At 39.6% G+C, this 19,187-nt stretch overlaps 1 protein-coding gene across 1 annotated transcript; it reads left to right on the top strand.

Annotated features, from left to right (window-relative positions):
• Nucleotides 1-15,664: 15,664 nt before the first annotated feature.
• On the top strand, nt 15,665-18,064 carry LOC311253701 (uncharacterized protein). The gene is made up of 5 exons (XM_084384195.1): nt 15,665-16,719; nt 16,816-16,869; nt 17,298-17,378; nt 17,463-17,510; nt 17,594-18,064. Exons 1-5 carry the CDS (start codon nt 15,724-15,726, stop codon nt 17,660-17,662), a joined length of 1,248 nt encoding a protein of 415 aa, XP_084240321.1. The 5' UTR covers nt 15,665-15,723; the 3' UTR covers nt 17,663-18,064.
• The last annotated feature ends 1,123 nt before the right edge of the window (nt 18,065-19,187 follow it).

Genomic DNA, 19,187 nt, shown 5'->3' with positions numbered 1-19,187 from the left:
TGAAGGAAATAGGTGATCTATTTAATGGCCAAATTTTACTATCCTTTCAGCAGTTGTAACAACAATTTGGTTTATTTAATCAAGGTGACTTTTACAGATATTTACATTAAATTAGAGATTTCATAATTAAAAACACCACTTAAATGACTAATAACACCACTTCATGTGTTGAGAAGGCCTTGTCTCTACAGATTAGTAAGAAATGCATTACTGTTTTTTACAGAGCCCTAAACTCTAATTCTCCTCATACCTCACAAGCCACCAAGGAAGCTTGGGAGAAAGATCTTGGCATTGCCATAGATGATGCTGACTGGCAGGAAGTCTGGTCTCAGGCCATGAAAATCTCTGTGTGTAATCGCACCAAATCCATACAGTTCAGAATTGTACATTGCAAACATATAACACCTGTTGTCAAGAACGAAATGGACGCAAATAATTCCCCGCTTTGCTGGAAATGCAATTCTGAGACTGGTGATTACTTTCACTGCCTCTGGTCATGTGTGAAGTTACAAATGTACTGGTCTAGTATTGTGAATGAACTAACTGCAATCTTTGGTGTCTCAGTACGGATGGACCCTATGTGCCGTAAACACAGGAGACTTTTCAATATACTAACTTTTGCTGCTAGAAAGAACATTCTGCTCATCTGGATCAAGAATGTTGCTCCAACAAAAAAATCATGGCACAACATCGTTATGGACTGCATTCCTAGTGAATACATCACATGTATGTTTCACTGCAAAATAGATGCTTTGTGGATTTCCCAAATCAGCCTAGCCTGTTTCCATAACATTGTTCCAAGTGCTCACTTTCTAACAAGCACCTACCTGCCTTGTTATGCTTGTATGCTCTGTATTGATTGTCATCTGGATACTGCCATGTCTTGCTGCAGGAGATTGATGGGAAGGGGACTGGTCATTTATTTTTATTTCCATAACATATTTCTATTTGCTGTACCCACATTCTGTTTTTTTCCTCCTCTTTTCTGTCATGTCTGAGCAGTTCTGTGTGTTTTGAAAAAATGCAATAAAAATATTTTTTCCAAAAAAAAAAAATAGAAAGTTGGCTAGAGAATGACTGTGACCTGTTTGGCCAAATATGGCCCTCATGGGCAGATGAAAAGACTGAGAGGGTTCAAACCCCCACAGGACTGGCCCACGTGGAGTGCAAAATCACTGACAAAACTTTCAGACTTCTAGCTTGAGAGGAAAAAAAGTTTCTCTGGTTGGACCAAGAAAGATCCAGGCCCTTAGACTTATACACCCTTAGACCATCTGTAGGTGTTGGTGCTGTATTGGCTTGTTAAGTGAATCCTTGGGGCTACATCCACCAACGTTTATACACATTATCTAGGCCCCCCAAGGACCATGTCCTGTGAATTGCAGTTGCAGATTTTTTTTTTATGTATACAATGAAAGGATGATCTACAATGACCTTTGACACTGACTGAGGCCTTCCCAGACCAGTTGCTCTTTTGACCTCATTTGGTCACCAAAGCAGATGGAGGCCTGAAACTTGAACTAGGAGAAATAACTTAGAAATAAATTAGGGCCTCCAACTTCTAGAAACTGGTTTAGAAATGTTTAGTCAGTGATTTTGCACTATTGGTCAGATCTAACATTACAGTATAGACCCTTTATTTATTAAAAGTACAAAGGTGGCTCGAGAATAACTTTGACCTGTTTGGCCAAATATGGACCTCATTGGCAGAGGGAAAGACTGAGAGGGTTCAAACCACCACAGGACTGGCCCACATGGAGTGCAGAATAACTGACAAAACTTTCAGCCTGAGATCCCTGAGATGTTTAGCTAAACCTTGTAAAGATTTAAATGCTAGGATTAACCAGCACTGCTCTAAGTAGACCACTCATACACTCGGACTCAATAATAAACTGTTATGTGCAATAGATACTCAAACATGCAGATTTTTAAAATTATCCATTATGCACTGTTGCCATTGTCTTGCCGTTGTTTCTGTTTATCACTGTATGTCACTGTATGTCGTTGTTGCTGTTTTTTTTGTCTTTTTCCTGTTTATATTTATAATTCTCCTATCCTCTTGCTGCTGCAATAACCGGAATTTCCCCACTGTGGGACGAATTAAGGCTATTCTATTCTATTCTATTCTATTCTATTCTATTCTATTACCGGACTTATGAACTGTGGAAAAATAAATTCCACTATTTTTCAAGTTGAGCAGTTCTAATGAACACATCAAATTCAAGGAACTCTGTATGGTGACTGAACATTTTAATGTTGCATAAGTTTTGAACAGTTTCTATTTCCTCCTGCCTTCTCTTTTCTTCCTGTCATTCTTGAAATTTCCTTCTCTTCAAAGGTATCTTCCAGGTTTTTTCTACTGCTCCACTTGATCCTTCTTCACTTTCCCTCCCACTCTTCTCCAGATGCTCCTCTTTTATCTTTCTCTTTTGCACTTCTTTAACTTTACTCCTCGTCATCACCACAGGCTCATCTTGAATCTTTGTTTCTCTCTTCTTTCCCTTTTTACGCTTACCCTCCATGTTCTCCAAAGTCTTCTCTTGAATCTTTGTTTCTCTCTTCTTTCCCCTTCCCCTCTCACTCTTCTCCAGATGCTTCTCTTTTATCTTTCTCTTTTGCACTTCTTTAACTTTACTCCTCGTCATCACCACAGGCTCATCTTGAATCTTTGTTTCTCTCTTCTTTCCCTTTTCACTCTTACTTTCCATCTTCTCCAAAGTCTTCTCTTGAATCTTTGTTTCTCTCTTCTTTCCCTTTTCACTCTTACTTTCCATCTTCTCCAAAGTCTTCTCTTGAATCTTTGTTTCTCTCTTCTTTCCCTTTTCACTCTTACTCTCCATCTTCTCCAAGGTCTCTTCCAGAATCGTTTTCTTTGTCTTTTGTCCTGCTCTAACATCACTGTGGATCTTTTCCTCTGCCCTTTGTCCTTCTTCACCATCACTGTCCATCTTCTCCAAAGTCTCTTCCTGTGTCTCTTTCTCTGTCTTTTGTCCTTCTCTTAGCTTATCTTCTGTCTTATTTCTGTCTTCACCTTCAATCTTTGACATCTCCAAATAGCCCTCATCCACTTCACCTTCTTTTTCTTGTCCTTCATATCCCCCCCCCCTTTCTTCAGGCAGGCTCCTGTGCAATGTTGTGTCTCCCACTGAGACTTCATTCTCCAATAGCCACTCTTTGGACACAGTTTTCACCATGGATCCTTTATGTTAAGTAAATAATGATTGGTTACTATTGAAAACTGCACCAGTATTTATCCTGTGCACTGTACTATGTATGTACCTGAGGGAATCATCTGTCCAACTGTGGATCCAGCCTGGTGTTTAATGTCGTCACCTTAAAAGTGTATGATAAATACATAAATGTATTATAACATGCAACTTTTCTTGTCCAGGCTCTATTACTTCACTTTGTCATATTTTCCCATAATTACCAGATATTGGCATGATGTCTTCAAACAAAGATGACTGGTGGAAAACCATCTTATTCACCATACTGACTTGGTCACACACAGTTTTTCTTGAGTGAGTTGACAACATTTTTCCCGTTCCTGGGCTTACAAAAGCCTGCTGCATCTAAAAAAAAGAAAAAGAAATAAGGTGTGAAAATATATTCTAGATCATGTAGTTCGTCTAGTTCGGATGTTCAGGTGTGTTTTAGTGCAGTGCTCTTACACCAGGACAGACTTTGACTGCCACCTTGTCATTCTGTGGGAAAAGGTCAAAGCATGTTGTAAACAGTTTAGAAAGCCACTAATTATTAACAAAAAGCGAGCAGATCTACTTCACAGTCAGAAGTTATCATTTTGATTTGTTGGCCTTATAGAAACCCATTTTATCACCTACACACAATGGCAAAGATCCAACATATATGTAAGAGTCCCTTTATTGTAAAGAATGGACCTGATGTCTAAACAAGTCTGTTTACTGTAAAATACTTTTTCTGACTAGACATGAGTAACAGCTTTTCTTGTTTGTGTTATATGTGGTATATGGTGGTATATGTTGACATTATACTTACTACAGGTGTCTTGAGAGTGACAGGACTCACTGAAACCAGGGCTGTATTCAGTTTTAGGCCTGGAGATTGGCTCATCAATGCTCGTGTGTCCTGTTAATTTAGCAAAATGAATTAAAGAACAAATGAAATAGACAAGTGTGGGTTTTAAAAGCCAAGTTTCAAGTTTTTATTTTGCTAATGTGGTAAAACTTCATCTTTTTGTGATATGATTACTGCTTGTTTGATGTACAAGCTACTTCACTTACCTCATTCTGCAACACATCTTCCTCACCACTTTCCCCCATATTTCCTTTTGACAGGGCTTCCTCTTCTTTCCCAGGCAGACATGGACTCTCTCCTCTCGTACACTCCTCCTCTGATTCCTTTTCTGTTACTCTCAGTGCACGGACGCTTGAACCAACCCGCTCAACTTCAGATGAGCTCCTCAGCTGGTTTTATGAAAGACAGAAATAATTTGTTCATTTGGACTGAAAGCTTTTAGTATTTTCCGAAGCATTTACACTGATAATGACTCACCTCTCTTTGCAGGACAGAGCTCTCAGATCTCTTTCTTTTGGCCACCTTGTGAACCCTTCCTATGATCTGTTCATCCTCTTCTTCAGAATCACCCTCTGATTCCTCCTGTGTGGTTTTAACTCATTAAAACTCTAACTCATTTAGCTCTGAAGGTCTTCAGTACTTTTAAACACTTAAACTGATGATAGATCTCACCTCTCTTTGCAGGACAAGGCTCTCAGATCTCTTTCTTTTGGTCACCTTGTGAACCCTTTGTAGGACTTGTTCCTCCTCTTCTTCAGAATCAGTCTCAGATCCCTGCTGTGTGGGTTTCCATTCATCAGCGGAGCCATCACCTTCAGATGAACTAAAGCTCTGTTTTTAGGTAACACAAGATTCATTTTACTGATTTTGAATTGAAAGCTAGTAGAATGTGGGGAAGCACTGAATCTAATTATTACTCTCACCTCTATTTTCTGGAAAGGGCACTCAACCTCCCTTTTATCTGTTCCATCCTGTTTAAAAGAGGTCATTGTCTGTTTTTTAATGAAAAGTCAAAAGAATATTAAAAGCTTTGTAATATGAGGAAGTACTGAAAACTGTCAAAACTCACCATTTGTTGGTTCAAAGGCACAGATGCCCTTTTCTCACGCAGCTGGTAAGTCCTTTTTGGCACATGTTCCTCATCCTGTTCAGGATCTGGTACTGTTTCAGTTAGTGTGGTTTTCATATCACCTGCATTGTCCTCATCAGATGAGCTCACCATCTTTTTTTAGGAAAAATAAAGTATATTAAGCTCATTTTAGAATGACGTATTTTAATTTGTGTATGGAAACACTGCAGCTAGTCACATGTCTCACCTGCTGGTCTGACGGCACAAGGATCTTGTTGCTGTACAGCTGGTTAAGCCTTTTTCTCACAGGCTTCTCTTGGCCCAATGGTTCCTGCTCCTCCTCTTCAAACCCCTGATTGTCTTCATTTTGTGCAGGTTCGTTGTCCTCCCTTTCAGAAGCAGTGGTCATGGTTTTGTCTTTCTTGTGTTTCTCTCTGCGTTTCCTTGTCTTTGCAGCATATGTAGAAATTGCCATCATTGACAATCCTCTACTCTGGAGTGTGACCTCTGCTGGGTCCTCCGCTGTGCAAAGAAATGGATAAAATGAATACAAGTTGATGGATACTACAAGAAAAAATAGGTTTGGCATTGATTTAGATTGTTTAAAAAACCTTGATAAAATCTTTTGGCTGTTTTTGCATCATGGCACATAAAAGTCGCCACTTTCTGGTAGGTTTTATGGCCCAACTGCCGCTTGGCCTGGAGGAATGAATGTAAAAAAGAAATACACACAAGTGCAAAATTCATTAACTTTTCACCACACTTAATTGTTTTTAAGATACAAAAAACCATGAGAAGTTATCTCACATAAGTGGCAACAGAGGAGCGCAGCATGTTGAAAGTTGGGGCTGTCCCCAAGCCCATCCCCTCCCAGGCCTCCTTGAAATATTCAGACAGCTTCAGCAGGACGCCTCCACTGGTTGTGTGGAAGAAGGTAGAAGCCTCTTTGCCTCCTTCAATTCTGTTTCGAAGCAGGTTGTAACGCTGCAACCAGGAATACTCGCTTGGCTTGAGGGGTACAGCTGCTTCACCAAAGTACCTTTGAGTCTTGTGCTGTCCAACCTAATAATTCAGGAAAGTTGACTTTTCACTCTGACCAACTGATATAAAAATGTGTATGTCTCTTGTGTCCTTTCAGTTTTTGTAATAATGTTTGCACTTACACGGATGATGCGGGCACCCTGCTTAGTCTTTTCTGCTGCCTTGACCTCCTTTGTGGTCATGTTGATCACAACACCCTTTCGGTGGCCTGTTGTTGCAATAATATAGCCACCCAGCAGTCCAAAAAACTTTTTCAGACATGCTCGGTCCTCTGGATGCTTCTCAAGGTCAACTGTAAAAGCAGAGGAAGGACATTGTATGCATTCACTCGCAATGATGATGTTCTTTACCTAAGTACTACACGTTGGCCACACAAAAGCAGCAGAGACCAGCCCATATATAAAAACCCAGTTTGTAGATGTTAATCCCTGTAATGTAAAATCTGCAGAACGGTATCTTCACCCAAAGTTTGAGTCTGGAGAAGCCCCATAACATTAAATAAACCTTATTTTTACAAATCTGAAACTTATGCTGAGCAATGATCCATACCCAGTACTGCAGTGATCTTCTTCGGAGCCTCATCCATAAACCATGCATGTTTCTGTGCCTTGACCAGTCTCTCTGAAATTTTGAATAGCATTTATTATATGCATGTTCCCTGCTTTTAACGATGTGATGTTGATGTTTGGACGTGGGGTTATAAATGTTAAACATACCAGATTTACTTCGCCTCACACTGAGCTGGTGCCCGACCACATCCCGGCCAATATCTCTGATCCGGGCCCTCAGCTCTACCAAGATGGCATTGATTTTTTTTGTTCTCAGTCTGACAGATGGTGGTGCCATGTTTGAAATATATTTCATAAAGGCCACAACATCCATCAAAGAGTTTCTCTGTGTTGGGGGTTTGAAGCCTTTTTCCTGAAGGTCTGCAACAAAACTTGAAAGACAAAAATACAAATACAGTCATGTCCTCTACCCTGTGACACACTGATGCTTCTTACAGTGTAGTACTGTTAGGGATATTTTTGTTTCTTGTGCTGATTACACCATCCCCTGATATCAGTCACGAGTGTTTTATCTCTTTTATAATCAAATAGTGTTTTACCTCTCCTATTGATTAAGTCACTTATTTTACCTCTTATTGATAAAGCTGATCAAGTGACCCTTTCCTACCTCTAATTAATACAGCTATACTTCCTACCTCGAGACAGTGTAGTGTGCCTTAAATCACATATCATGTTTGTATGCAATAATCAAAGATACTGTGTTACTAATCATTGAGTTGTTGTGACCTGTCCAACAATGAGAGGGTATGACACATTAGTCCTGTGGTGTTAAGGATTAATACATGTGAGAGATAAGCCAGGATACTCTGAAAGTCCCTTTATTATTACTAGCTATTATTATTATTACTAACGAACATGCACTGAATAACAAGTCTGCACTAAAAGTGACTTTTTACTGTAGCTCATACTGTGACATTTGATGCAATTGTTTAAAGATAGGCCTGTACACCAAGTTACACAGGTGCCTTTGTTTTCAAAGAATCAGCCTGAAGCTATGGCCAAGGTCATGCGAAGGATGCAAGCAAGTGATGGGAGAAAGTAACAGAGACAATGGAGCCTAAGACCATAGAAAGACTCCAAACATGGTGCAGGTGAGATAGTATAGGGAGGATCTTTCAACAGGGCGATGTCTTCTGTGGATGGATGGTTCGTGTGCCAAGAGGCTGAGACCAGCCTGTGCACCAACGAAGGAAGAGCTATGTCTAAACCACGGTTTCTTCCCACCAGTTTAGCCAATCATAATAATCAATGTTGACTTGTAATTTGCATGCTGCACATCATATAGTGAATATGTGTTAACAATCTTTATCCTTTTCTGGGAGGCTGGATACAGAGTAACAGCGATCCGCTGACTGTGTTTTTCCAAACAGAAAAGGTCCATGATCATGTACTTTTAATAATCCAATTTGAAAATAAAGAGTTAAGAGCACGTCGTAGTTTGTCTTCTCTCAAATAAACAAACACGTTTTCCTGACAGTACTTACCCACGGATTCTAGCGTGGTTGCTCAGGAAAAGAAGGTCAACATTTGGGATTGATGAGTCTGCCATGTACTCTAGAAAATCCCGAACATGTTTGGCTCGCTGCTTGGCGTTTTCAGACGTTTTCCTACTGGGGTTGGCACCTTCTGTGTGGCCCCTAAATTCCTCGACCAATCTTACTAAAGAGGAAAGAATATAAAGCAAATCAAATATTTTTGTAAATATCTTTCTTAAATCACTGACCTCAGATGTCTTTACAATCTGCATATTAACACAACATCCCCTATATTTCAAGTACAATACTAGTACAGTGACTACTATATGAGGGTATCTTCACCATAGCGAGGGGCTTTGCTGGGAGGAAATGGTGCACGTCTGCGATGTTTTGCTGCCTGAAAAAAGCACATGAAACAGATTTTTTTAATCAAGAGTTACTGAAACAATTGATCACATTTCAGAAGTACACCAAAGGAATAACTCAACACTCACAGTTGCACGCATTGTTGAAGAATGTAGCTGCTTGAGCTCATGGTTCCTCTCAATCTCAATCTGGAGCAGGTTCTTCACCACGTTTAGTTCGGCAAAGAGAAGCTGGCAGTTCCTGCACCCAGGATCAGGGGCCCTCAGGACAGAACGCCTTCTAGTTCGCTTGGCCTGTTGGTCAACTGTTCCTGTGTAGCAGGAAGCCTGGCTGGTTGAGGGAAAAGGATCCAGCATAGCTGGTGCTTCTGGGTCATAAGAAGCCTGGCTGGTTGAGGGAGAAGGATCCTGCATTGCTGGTATTTCTGGGTCACAAGAAGCATGGCTGGTTGAAGGAGAAGGATCCTGCATCGCTGGTATTTCTGGGTCACAAGAAGCCTGGCTGGTTGAGGGAGAAGGATCCTGCATCGCTGGTATTTCTGGGTCACAGGAAGCCTGGCTGGTTGAGGGAGAAGGATCCTGGATAGTTTTTGTTTTTGGGTCACAAGAACCCTGGCTGGCAAGGGGAGAACTAGACATGGGACCCGAAAGAGGAGGCACAGTGGTAGAAGCTGCAGCATGGGAAGCAGCCTCTATCACCCTCCTGACACCCTCTTCGATTGCTGCATCATCCACCTCGTCAAGATGTGAGACCATTGGTGGTGTGGGTTTCGAGGCACGTAGGAGGGCTAGTTCTCTCGCAATGTATCTGTCCTTCGCTTTCTGGATGTACAGTGTAACCATTGGCTTCTGCAAAAAAAGCAGAACGTACATTTAGTAAATCATTTCATTCTGTCTGAAAAAAGTTACATTATTGATATCTCATTAACTTTAGCATCATGCATGTATTTAACCAGCAATATTCTTTCCGTGGGATTTGTAGCACTAAATAAATACAGCATTTCTGAATCTATATTAACCACACAAGGATCAAATGAAGACCACAGACCCACCACACAGCAAGGAAGAACAAGAAGCACAACAAGGACCAAAGTTGCTGGGTTTAAGATCTCAACCTAACTCAACAATACACATAAATCACACAGAGGGACTACCTTCAGGCTGTGGATCCTTTGCAGATGCTTGTCGAGTCGGTTAATATATTTAGACTGGCAGAAACGCACTGGGCAGTCCAGATTTGCACGAAAACTGGAGAAGCAAGAAGAGTCTTTGATTTAGTAGTAGAAAAAATGTTTGTAAGAAGTGTGAAATGAAACAAAGTACTAAGAAAATATGCAGTAACATGTAACATGTGTAACACTTAACACTTAAAAATGTTTAAAAAACATATGACACTTGCTAATACAGATTATTCATGACCTGCCTTGCATCTATTTTTGAGAGACTTTTGCAAAATCAGTTGTAGCCTCATACATCACAGACCGATATTTACATTTGCATTACGTTATTTGTTACTGAAAAAAGCACTTTTATTACAGTGATTATTTAAAAGCAACAACTTACTATACAACACTAATTAACAATAGTGTTTTGGACCCTATTTCATTGATAGTGAAAAAGCACCATAAGAAGCCTCTTTAAGAGCATTCTGAAGGGGAAACAGGACACTTACTGTCGATGAGAAAACTTGCTCAGCAGACTCAACTCTGTTTTGTTGACCACCTTTTCTGTGCTTCTCAGGTGCTGGACTATATCAGCATACAGTTTCCCACAAATGAGACACTTGTGCTTGCACCTCTCATACTGCTTGCTTGGAGGGGTGCAGTCAGAAGATTCCTGTTGCTGTGGTCCTGCTGTCTGAGGCTCCTCATCAGGTTCCTGTACATGGACACAAAAGTACTGCTCGTCGAAGCCCAATAGTAGATATTGGTGAATGGATTACATAGATAATCTCTGACCTGTTTCCATCACACCCCATGATATTTGCCATACACAGACATTCTAGAGTTTAATATTATTAGGGCCACGGGGCAATCGCACCGAGCACTGGTCCCTACAGCTATAGCTGCAGGGACCAGTGATCGGGGCTTATTGTTATACTGTGGATTTCTTCTTATCCTTTCCTCTTCCAGACACAATTTCAGTTCGCTTCTTGTCCTACAATTAGAAGAGTTGTAGGACAAATTATATATCAAAACGTGTGTCTTGATCGGGATCGGTGTGCTATTACCTTTCTTCACAGGATGCGAATTTCGAATTTCAAATACGAATCTCATCATAATGTACACACTCTGGCAGTAGCCCCCGTGGCCCTTTCAAAATTTCCCCAGAGGAAATTTTCTAGTTAGGGTCCGGGCAGCTAAGCTGCCAGGACACTATTGTATTCCTAGGAATTCTTTCTTTCTTTCTTTCTTTCTTCTTCTTCCGAGGAGGTCATACTTCCCATGGGCAAAAACTCACCAAACTTTACAGAAATGTCCGGCCCCATGCCAGATTTACTTAATTCCAAGGACATGTCAATATTCCTCCTGGGGGGGGGGCACAATAAGCGTTTAAATTGAATAACTTTAAAAATACCTACAAAATCAACAGTACATGCTACAGTTTTGAAACTTTCACCAAACTGTAGCCCCAATACTGCTGAAACTTTAGTCCACTTAAACTCATTACAAATGATGAAGTCCATCACTCAGTTTTTTTCAAAACCTGTAAAACTTATAAAACCTATCTCCTCCCACAATTTTTGCCCAATTGTCACCAAACTTGCTAGAGAGCATCTTCAGACCGTCCTCCACAAAACTTGTTTCTCGGATTTTTGTTTGACTGTAAACAGTACTGTAAACATATACTATCAAATTCTTGCTAAATACATTTTCAATCTTCCTGAAAAAAATTGAAAATATTTTGCAGTCATGGTTTGGCAAATATCAGAATTTTATCTCAAAAACTGAATTTTTGAGAACATTTTGAATTCTGCTCTCATGGGAACAACTGGAGTCAATGGAAGAGTGGCATTTTTAAACATCAACTTTTCTCTTATGAAGCAAAACACTTTAAGTTAAAAACAAATCACCAACATTTCCATGCTGTCAAGATGCAATTTATGTATTATCAGATTTTTGTTCAGGTAACAGAATTTCTGACATTTTGACCATTTTTGAAATCTGCCTTGACAACAGCTGCCCGGACAGTGACTCCCTGAGTCGACAAATGAAGCCACACAGCAGGTCTCACTTCCAGCCAATTAGCTCAGTGAGTAAGGAGCTGGTGCTTGGTGTCAGGGGTTGTGGGTTCAAGACCCAGCAAGGATGATGATGATGATGATGATGACAGATCAAAATATCAGATGTCCTCAACATAAAACACAAGACAATTGTCCTGACAGTGGCATCACAGCAAGCCTCTAAATTAAATAAAAACAAATAGCTTGGACTGGACCATGGATGAAAGCTAACCAAATTTTGCACAAAGGTCCAGTCTCATGCCAGATTACCTCAGCTGTAAACCCAAGCCAATAGTCCTGATGGTGGTGCTACAGCAAGCGTCTAAAGTTCAAAACTTTGAAAAATCATAACAAATCAACCATACTTGCTGCAGCTTCAGAACTCAATATTGAAGAAACTTTTGTACATTTAAACCTATTAAAAATCATGAAGTACATCACTCAGTTTTTTTTCAAAAACTGTAAAACTTCTTAAACCTATTTCAGCATTTTAAATTTTTCTTTCATGTGAACAATTGGAGTCAATGCAGTAATGACATAGCTAAACATCAGTTATTCACTTATGGAGCAAATCAATCATTTTTAAAAACAAATTACCAACATCTCCATGCTGTCTAGATGCAATATGTGTATTTTCAGATTTTTTTCCTAATAACTGAATTTTTTATTACTTTGTGTTTGTTTTGTGGTGATGTAATTCCAGTCCAAACATAGGTGGCGGTAATGTGCTTTAATGCTGATTGACACCCTCCATTTAAACTGAAGAAGGAGAATCACTTAAAGTTGATCCAGCTGAGAGTAGGAGACAGGATCAGTGATCTAGTTCAGTGAGTGGGAAACATATATATAAAAAAATCACAGCAAAACAAAGATTAAATCAAGAGAGTATTTCAAACTGGTAAGGATCATATTTGTCTGTTGGCTGGTAACAATAACTTCATATTTAAAGGAGAATTGTTATTTATAATTCAACATGTTGTAATCCAGGTAATGTGTTGAAATATTAAAAATAACTTAAAATGACCACAAATGCAAACACTTGAGAGACAGAGCAAATTCCTTTCAAGCCCCTTTGATTGATTCAGAACAGAATGTGTTTTTCCACCTCAAACTAAAGCAGAGCAGAGAGTACCTAATTAGAGTGACAACACCTGTGCAACACACTCCTGAGGGTAAAATGAGTAGGCTACATGCAATATGTTCTTAGTTTTAAATAAAATATTAACACATTAAATAGGTTTGCAAAACATGCAAACTGTCTCTTGAAATGGTTTATGCGCCTCGCTCTCTGTGTATTTTAAAGGTAATTTTAAAGATGGTGTTCTATTATGTCATGTGCTCATCTGACAGTGTATAGCTTACTCACTTTGTGAAGCCTCACATGATCTGTCACTAGCCAGTTAACTAAGTGAGATAGAAGATGGACTTAGGTGTCAAAGGTTGTAAGTTCAAGCCTCAACTAATGCAAAATGAACATTATGATGTCAACTGTCTGCCTTCCTGTTCTACACTTTGTTGCTCAGCCTCAGAGTTGCCTAAATTTGCCAAAAATAGCCCGGACCCGACCCATTGCTACGCAGCAGCTATAATTACTTTAATTATCTGGGTGTAAGTTTATGCTTTCTTTACTTTATAAAATAATATTTCCCACATTCCTGGGTAAATTCGTAAATTTAGTTTCCTTTCATTCTTGTTTATCTTATGCAAACAATGAATCGATCCATAATGTCATGATTTGGTCATTTTGATCTTCTGTTTAATAAACGTATTTAAGTTTTTTATTCTTGCATTTGGGTCCTGTTCCATTGCGTTTCCTTAATCGGACATGACACATCATTTCAACTGAACCCTGAATTTTGTAACCTATTGCACAACTAAGATGATGCACTGATTTGTTTTTTTTTTTACAAATTGTATATTTTCTCTTCCTGTGACAAAAAATCTAAATAAAGTGACATTTTAAGTTACATTTTTAAAAATTTCAGACCAGTAAAATCTGCAAAAGTAATTCCTGCTGTTCTAATACCTTCATGCTGTGATCTATCAGGGAAAAATCAGCTAATAAAAACAACAATTTAAAACCCAGCCTGTTTAGAGGGAGCCTGGGTATATTTAAATGCAAGTAACAGGTTGTAAAATGTTATTTAAGCTACTTTAAGCATGTTTTAGCTAAGCTTATTTAAGTCAAACATGCTAATGAAAACTAATAAAGTGCAACAAAAACAACAAGCAGTCATTCATTGCCCAGACAGCACAGATATCCAACATGTCAGTATTTTTGGATTTTACCTGATTGCTGGTTGCTGCAACACCTCCGTCCATGATTCCTCCTCAACTTGTCTCTTCCTCTCTCTCTCGCGCGCGCGCTCTTCCTGCCCTTCACACAGGAGGACATGGGTCTGCTCTGATTGGCTAAAAAGTTAATGACTGCTCTGATTGGCTGCTCCAGTGTGTTGGTGATGTTGTGGATTTTCTTCACTTTTCTGAACTGGCCTCGAGGTTTCTGCATCATCCTACATTGTGTTCTGCTAAATCTGCACAGGTTTTGAAAGATTTCAGCTCTTCTGCAGGTAAGAGTCAATTTCTGGTTTGTAGCCCACTTTCTGTTTCCTCTTTCTGTTACATTGCTGTAATGCTGCACAATTACACCACACTTTTAGTCTTTTTCTAGCTAAAATGTTGTTCAGATGTGGATTTGTGGCCCACTTTGGTCTCTTTTGTAGAGAAAGTTTTATTTTAGTTTGAAATCTCAGAGCGACAATTTGCGGAGGTGGAGGTAAAAGTTCTGCGAGTGAATCTGTCCATTTTCTCTGTATAGTAATAACTGAGGACCCACTTTTGCAGTAAAAGATTAAAACTTGTAAAAATTCTGATACAATGTATCCTGCTATTAAGTAGCACACTACTGTAATATGATAGAGCTGAGGCAATTATGAACCCAATTTACTGTAAAGCTGTAGTTAACATGGGTCAAATAAATTAATTTGACATAATCAATAAAAAATGTATTGCATCATTTATAGAATATGCTTTGAAATATTTTAGATACTTGGTGTATTTATTACTACTCCCCCTGGGACATGGTAGGATTTTTTAGATTGCGGTCGCTTAAAATGCCTGATTTGCCTGATGTGGAACTGGAGCTTTTCAAAAACGTGTTGAAAGTTGTGATATTTGTAGGCTTTATTTTCTTTACATCACAGGAGAAAGGGTATTTTAAACAATCTCACATTCTTGTAATCAACACCATATGACATGAAAATAATATTGTGTATGTATGGGGTCTGGGGGCTAAGAGGATACCTTTCACTCTCTCACTCTCTCTCTCTCTCTCAGCCAAACTGGTGTGCCAAGGTCTAATATGTATGTTCCCATATACAGTCCTGCCCTAACTGTAACACTTATGTTTTACAGTGAAACCCAGGCAGTGCAAACTGAATCTGCAGCCCACCAATCCAAGTACGTCATTATGCTTGTGCATCAACATTGCTGCCTCCCAGGATATTTCACAGAGCTATGGATTTTTGCCATGATGATATTATGCGCTCTTACCCCAGAACAAGCTTATTCTCTAAAAATAACATCTGACAATAATCACTATTTGGGAACTAGAGATCGAAGTGTGTCTCTCAACTGTGAGTTCACCCTTGATTCTGAGGATTTGGAAAATTTGGACATAGAGTGGAACATTGTGCCACCAAACAGGAGGGAACATGACAAACTGATACTCTTGTATACTCAAAGTATCATTCATAATTATTTATATGCCCCTTTAAAGAACAGGATCTACTTTACATCTCCTGAGCCCCAAGACGGTGATGCTTCTCTAAGCATCACTGACCTTAAGCTTACAGATTCTGGAACATACCAATGTAAGGTGAGATACCTAGGAAGAGAACAGATTAAAGACATTCTTCTGACTGTAATGGAGAGGCCAGACAAACCGGTATGTTACATGGATGGTGAAGCTGTGTTAGGTACAAATATAATACTCAGATGCAAATCCTCACAAGGCACTCCACCGCTTAAATACAGATGGGCAAAGCTCAGCGTAAACCGGATGATGGATCCAGATGCCTTTGTTGATGCTCAAAGAGGGGACTTATACTTGGATAAGATCACAGAGAGGGACTCTGGAACATACCGCTGTACCGTGCAGAACCTTGTGGGTATGGAAGACTGTGAGTTTATACTCAAAATCACATCTCCATCAACAGTGATTGACGGACATGGACCTATAGCAGGAACTACAGCTGGAATTACAGCAGAAGTGGGTTTGGAAGACGGTGAGCCTGTACTCAATATCACATCTCCATCAACAGTGATTGATGGACCTATAGCAGGAACTACAGCTGAAATTACAGCAGAAGTGGGTATGGAAGACTGTGAGCCTGTACTCAATATCACATCTCCATCAACAGTGATTGATGGACATGGACCTACAGCAGGACCTACAGCTGAAATTACAGCAGAAGTGGGTATGGAAGACAGTGAGCCTGTACTCAATATCACATCTCCATCAACAGTGATTGACGGACATGGACCTACAGCAGGACCTACAGCTGAAATTACAGCAGAAGTGGGTATGGAAGACAGTGAGCCTGTACTCAATATCACATCTCCATCAACAGTGATTGATGGACGTGGACCTACAGCAGGAACTACAGCTGAAATTACAGCAGAAATGGGTATGGAAGACTGTGAGCCTGTACTCAATATCACATCTCCATCAACAGTGATTGACGGACGTGGACCTAACACAGGAACTACAGCAGGAGCTATTGTTGCTGTGATTGTGCTCATCACTGTAACGCTCACCTCAGTCATTTACTACCGCCACAGAAAAAGGCATGGAAGGTTAAGGAGGAATCCATGGGCTCAGAGAAACTCATGCATCTATTGGCCCATAAGAATAAAACAGGTAAGGAAGGTTCAGCTAAAGAAATCTGCATATGTAAGAGTGTTTTGGTCTTTTGTGCCAACAGAATATTCTTTCATACTGCGCTCATCATTGCAGCTCAGGTGTGAGGAAGAAGAAAACCTGTGTGAGGCAATGGAGGCTACTGACCCTGTGAGTAGCTGACATATTCATGTCTTTGTTTTATGATTAACTGCATGCTGTTTAGGATGCTGTATATCACTGTTACCTCTGGAGACATCTAGTCATTAAGGAGCAAAACCAGTAGTTAGTATACATTTCATAGTGTGGCAGCTGGAAACCTTTGAATATAATTCTATTGAATAACAGGACCATCTCAGCATTTAAAGTGTGAGTAAAACCCCAACATCTATCTATCTATCTATCTATCTATCTATCTATCTATCTATCTATCCCTTGAATACAAAAATCTCATGATTTGTCTCCAGGTGCTGTCCTCCTCTGCAGAGGAAGCCAAGGCGAGGAGTATTAAGCTTGGTTTAGTGATGTGTGCAGACAGTATAGTTATTTTTTAGAGGATTTCTGTCCATGACCTCTAAATCACAAAATCTCCTCTTTAGGATTTGTGCTCCTCACAGATAGAAAAATCAGAGGACAATGGATCCATGGGAAACAGAGATCAGGTTGATACTGAAGGACCTGTGAGTGGAAGTAAACTGGTTTAATTTTGTGTGCATGAAATCAAGTAATACATGAACCAATATCTGTCTGTTCTCCATCTTAAGGAGCCATGTTCCTTGAACACAGATGATGAGATTGATGTTGAAGGACAGGTGAGTGGAAGTAAACTGGTTTAATGTTGTGTGCATGAAATCAAGTCATACATGAACCAATATCTGCTTGTCCCCATCTTAAGGAGCCGTGTTCCTTGCACACAGAAAGTGAGAAAAATGCATCCCACGAGGAGGTCACGACAGCATTGTGAAGCAAAGGTGAGCAGTATGAAGAAGGTTTTAGTGCTGTTTACTACATTACAGATATGTTGGAAAACCACATCTTTTTGCATCCTTTCAGGAGCCATGTTCTTCAGAGGAAGAAAGGTCCAAGGATGAAGAATCCCTTAAAGTTCTGTTAACATAAATATTAGACTGGTTTATATGTGAACATTTCCCTCAAAACAGTTCAGATTAGGTCACAAAGGAGAACATGATGTCCAAGAGCCACATCCATTAGGACACAGTGAAGTTCCTAAATATGTTTTTGATAATTTCATGTTTGTTCAGAGTTTATCTCAACATCTTTACTCAAAGTTATGTGAAATGTGTGGACCTGGCCCTAACTGATTAAAGAGGAGGAAAGTGCCATGTCGTTGAGAACAGAATAAACGTTGTTGAATATATAAAAGTTTTTTAGGAAGAATTCATGTTTGTTTTAAGTCTTTGAAAAGGTTTCAAAGGTAAAAGTTTGGTGTTTTAGCCTTTAGATACTGAGAAAGTGGTCTTGAATAATCTGATGAATGCTGAAGTCATGACTGTATCACCATACACCCATATTGGGCCAAACAGGTCTAAGTCATTCTCTAGCCAACTATGCATTTTTAATAACTAGAGGGTCTCAAAGGTACAAGTTGGGTGTTTTAGCCATAGGATACTGGGAAAGTGGTCTTCAATAATCTCATGAATACTGGAGTCATACCTAAGTTACTTCCTGTTGTGTGAAACAAAGGTGACATGACTGTATCTCCATACACCCACAATTGGCCAAACAGGTCTCAGTCATTCTGTAGCCAACTTTGCCTTTTTAATAAAGGGTCTCAAAGGTACAAGTTGGGTGTTTTAGTCTTTAGATACTTGGAAAGTGGTCTTTAACAATCACATGAATGCTGGAGTCATACTAAAGTTTTCCTGTTGTATGAGACAAAGGGTTCATGACTGTATCTCCATACACCCATATTTGGCCAAACAGGTCTCAGTCATTCTGTAGCCAACTTTGCATTTTTAATAAAGGGTCTCAAAGGTACAAATTGGGTGTTTTAGCCTTTAGATACTGAGAAAGTGGTGTTCAATAATATCATGAATGCCAGAGTCATACTTACGTTACTTCCTGTTGTGTGAAACAAAGGTGTCATGACTGTATCTCCATACACCCATATTGGCCAAACAGGTCTCAGTCATTCTGTAGCCAACTTTGCCTTTTTAATAAAGTGTCTCAAAGGTACAAGTTGGGTCTTTTAGTCTTTAGATACTGGGAAAGTGGTCTTTAACAATCTCATGAAGGCTGGAGTCATACTTACGTTACTTCCTGTTGTATGAGACAACGGGATCATGACTGTATCTCCATACACCCATATTTGGCCAAACAGGTCTCAGTCATTCTGTAGCCAACATTGCATTTTTAATAAAGTGTCTCAAAGGTACAAGTTGGTGTTTTAGCCTTTAGATACCTAGAAAGTGGTCTTCAATAATCTCATGAATGCTGGAGTCATACTAAAGTTTTCCTGTTGTATGAGA

Source organism: Pagrus pagrus (assembly GCF_965226575.1).
Source record: "Pagrus pagrus genome assembly, contig: HAP1_SCAFFOLD_34, whole genome shotgun sequence".
Taxonomy (NCBI): domain Eukaryota; kingdom Metazoa; phylum Chordata; class Actinopteri; order Spariformes; family Sparidae; genus Pagrus; species Pagrus pagrus.
Note: the sequence above shows the minus strand (reverse complement) of the source record. Positions and strands in the feature narration are given on the sequence as shown.

Excerpts from the sequence above, each read along its gene's own strand:
- LOC311253701 (XM_084384195.1), top strand. The coding sequence starts at position 15,724 with ATGGAGAGGCCAGACAAACCGGTATGTTACATGGATGGTGAAGCTGTG. Across the intron at positions 16,720-16,815 it reads GGCCCATAAGAATAAAACAG|CTCAGGTGTGAGGAAGAAGA; the intron begins GTAAGGAAGGTT and ends TCATCATTGCAG. Across the intron at positions 17,511-17,593 it reads AGATTGATGTTGAAGGACAG|GAGCCGTGTTCCTTGCACAC; the intron begins GTGAGTGGAAGT and ends CCCCATCTTAAG.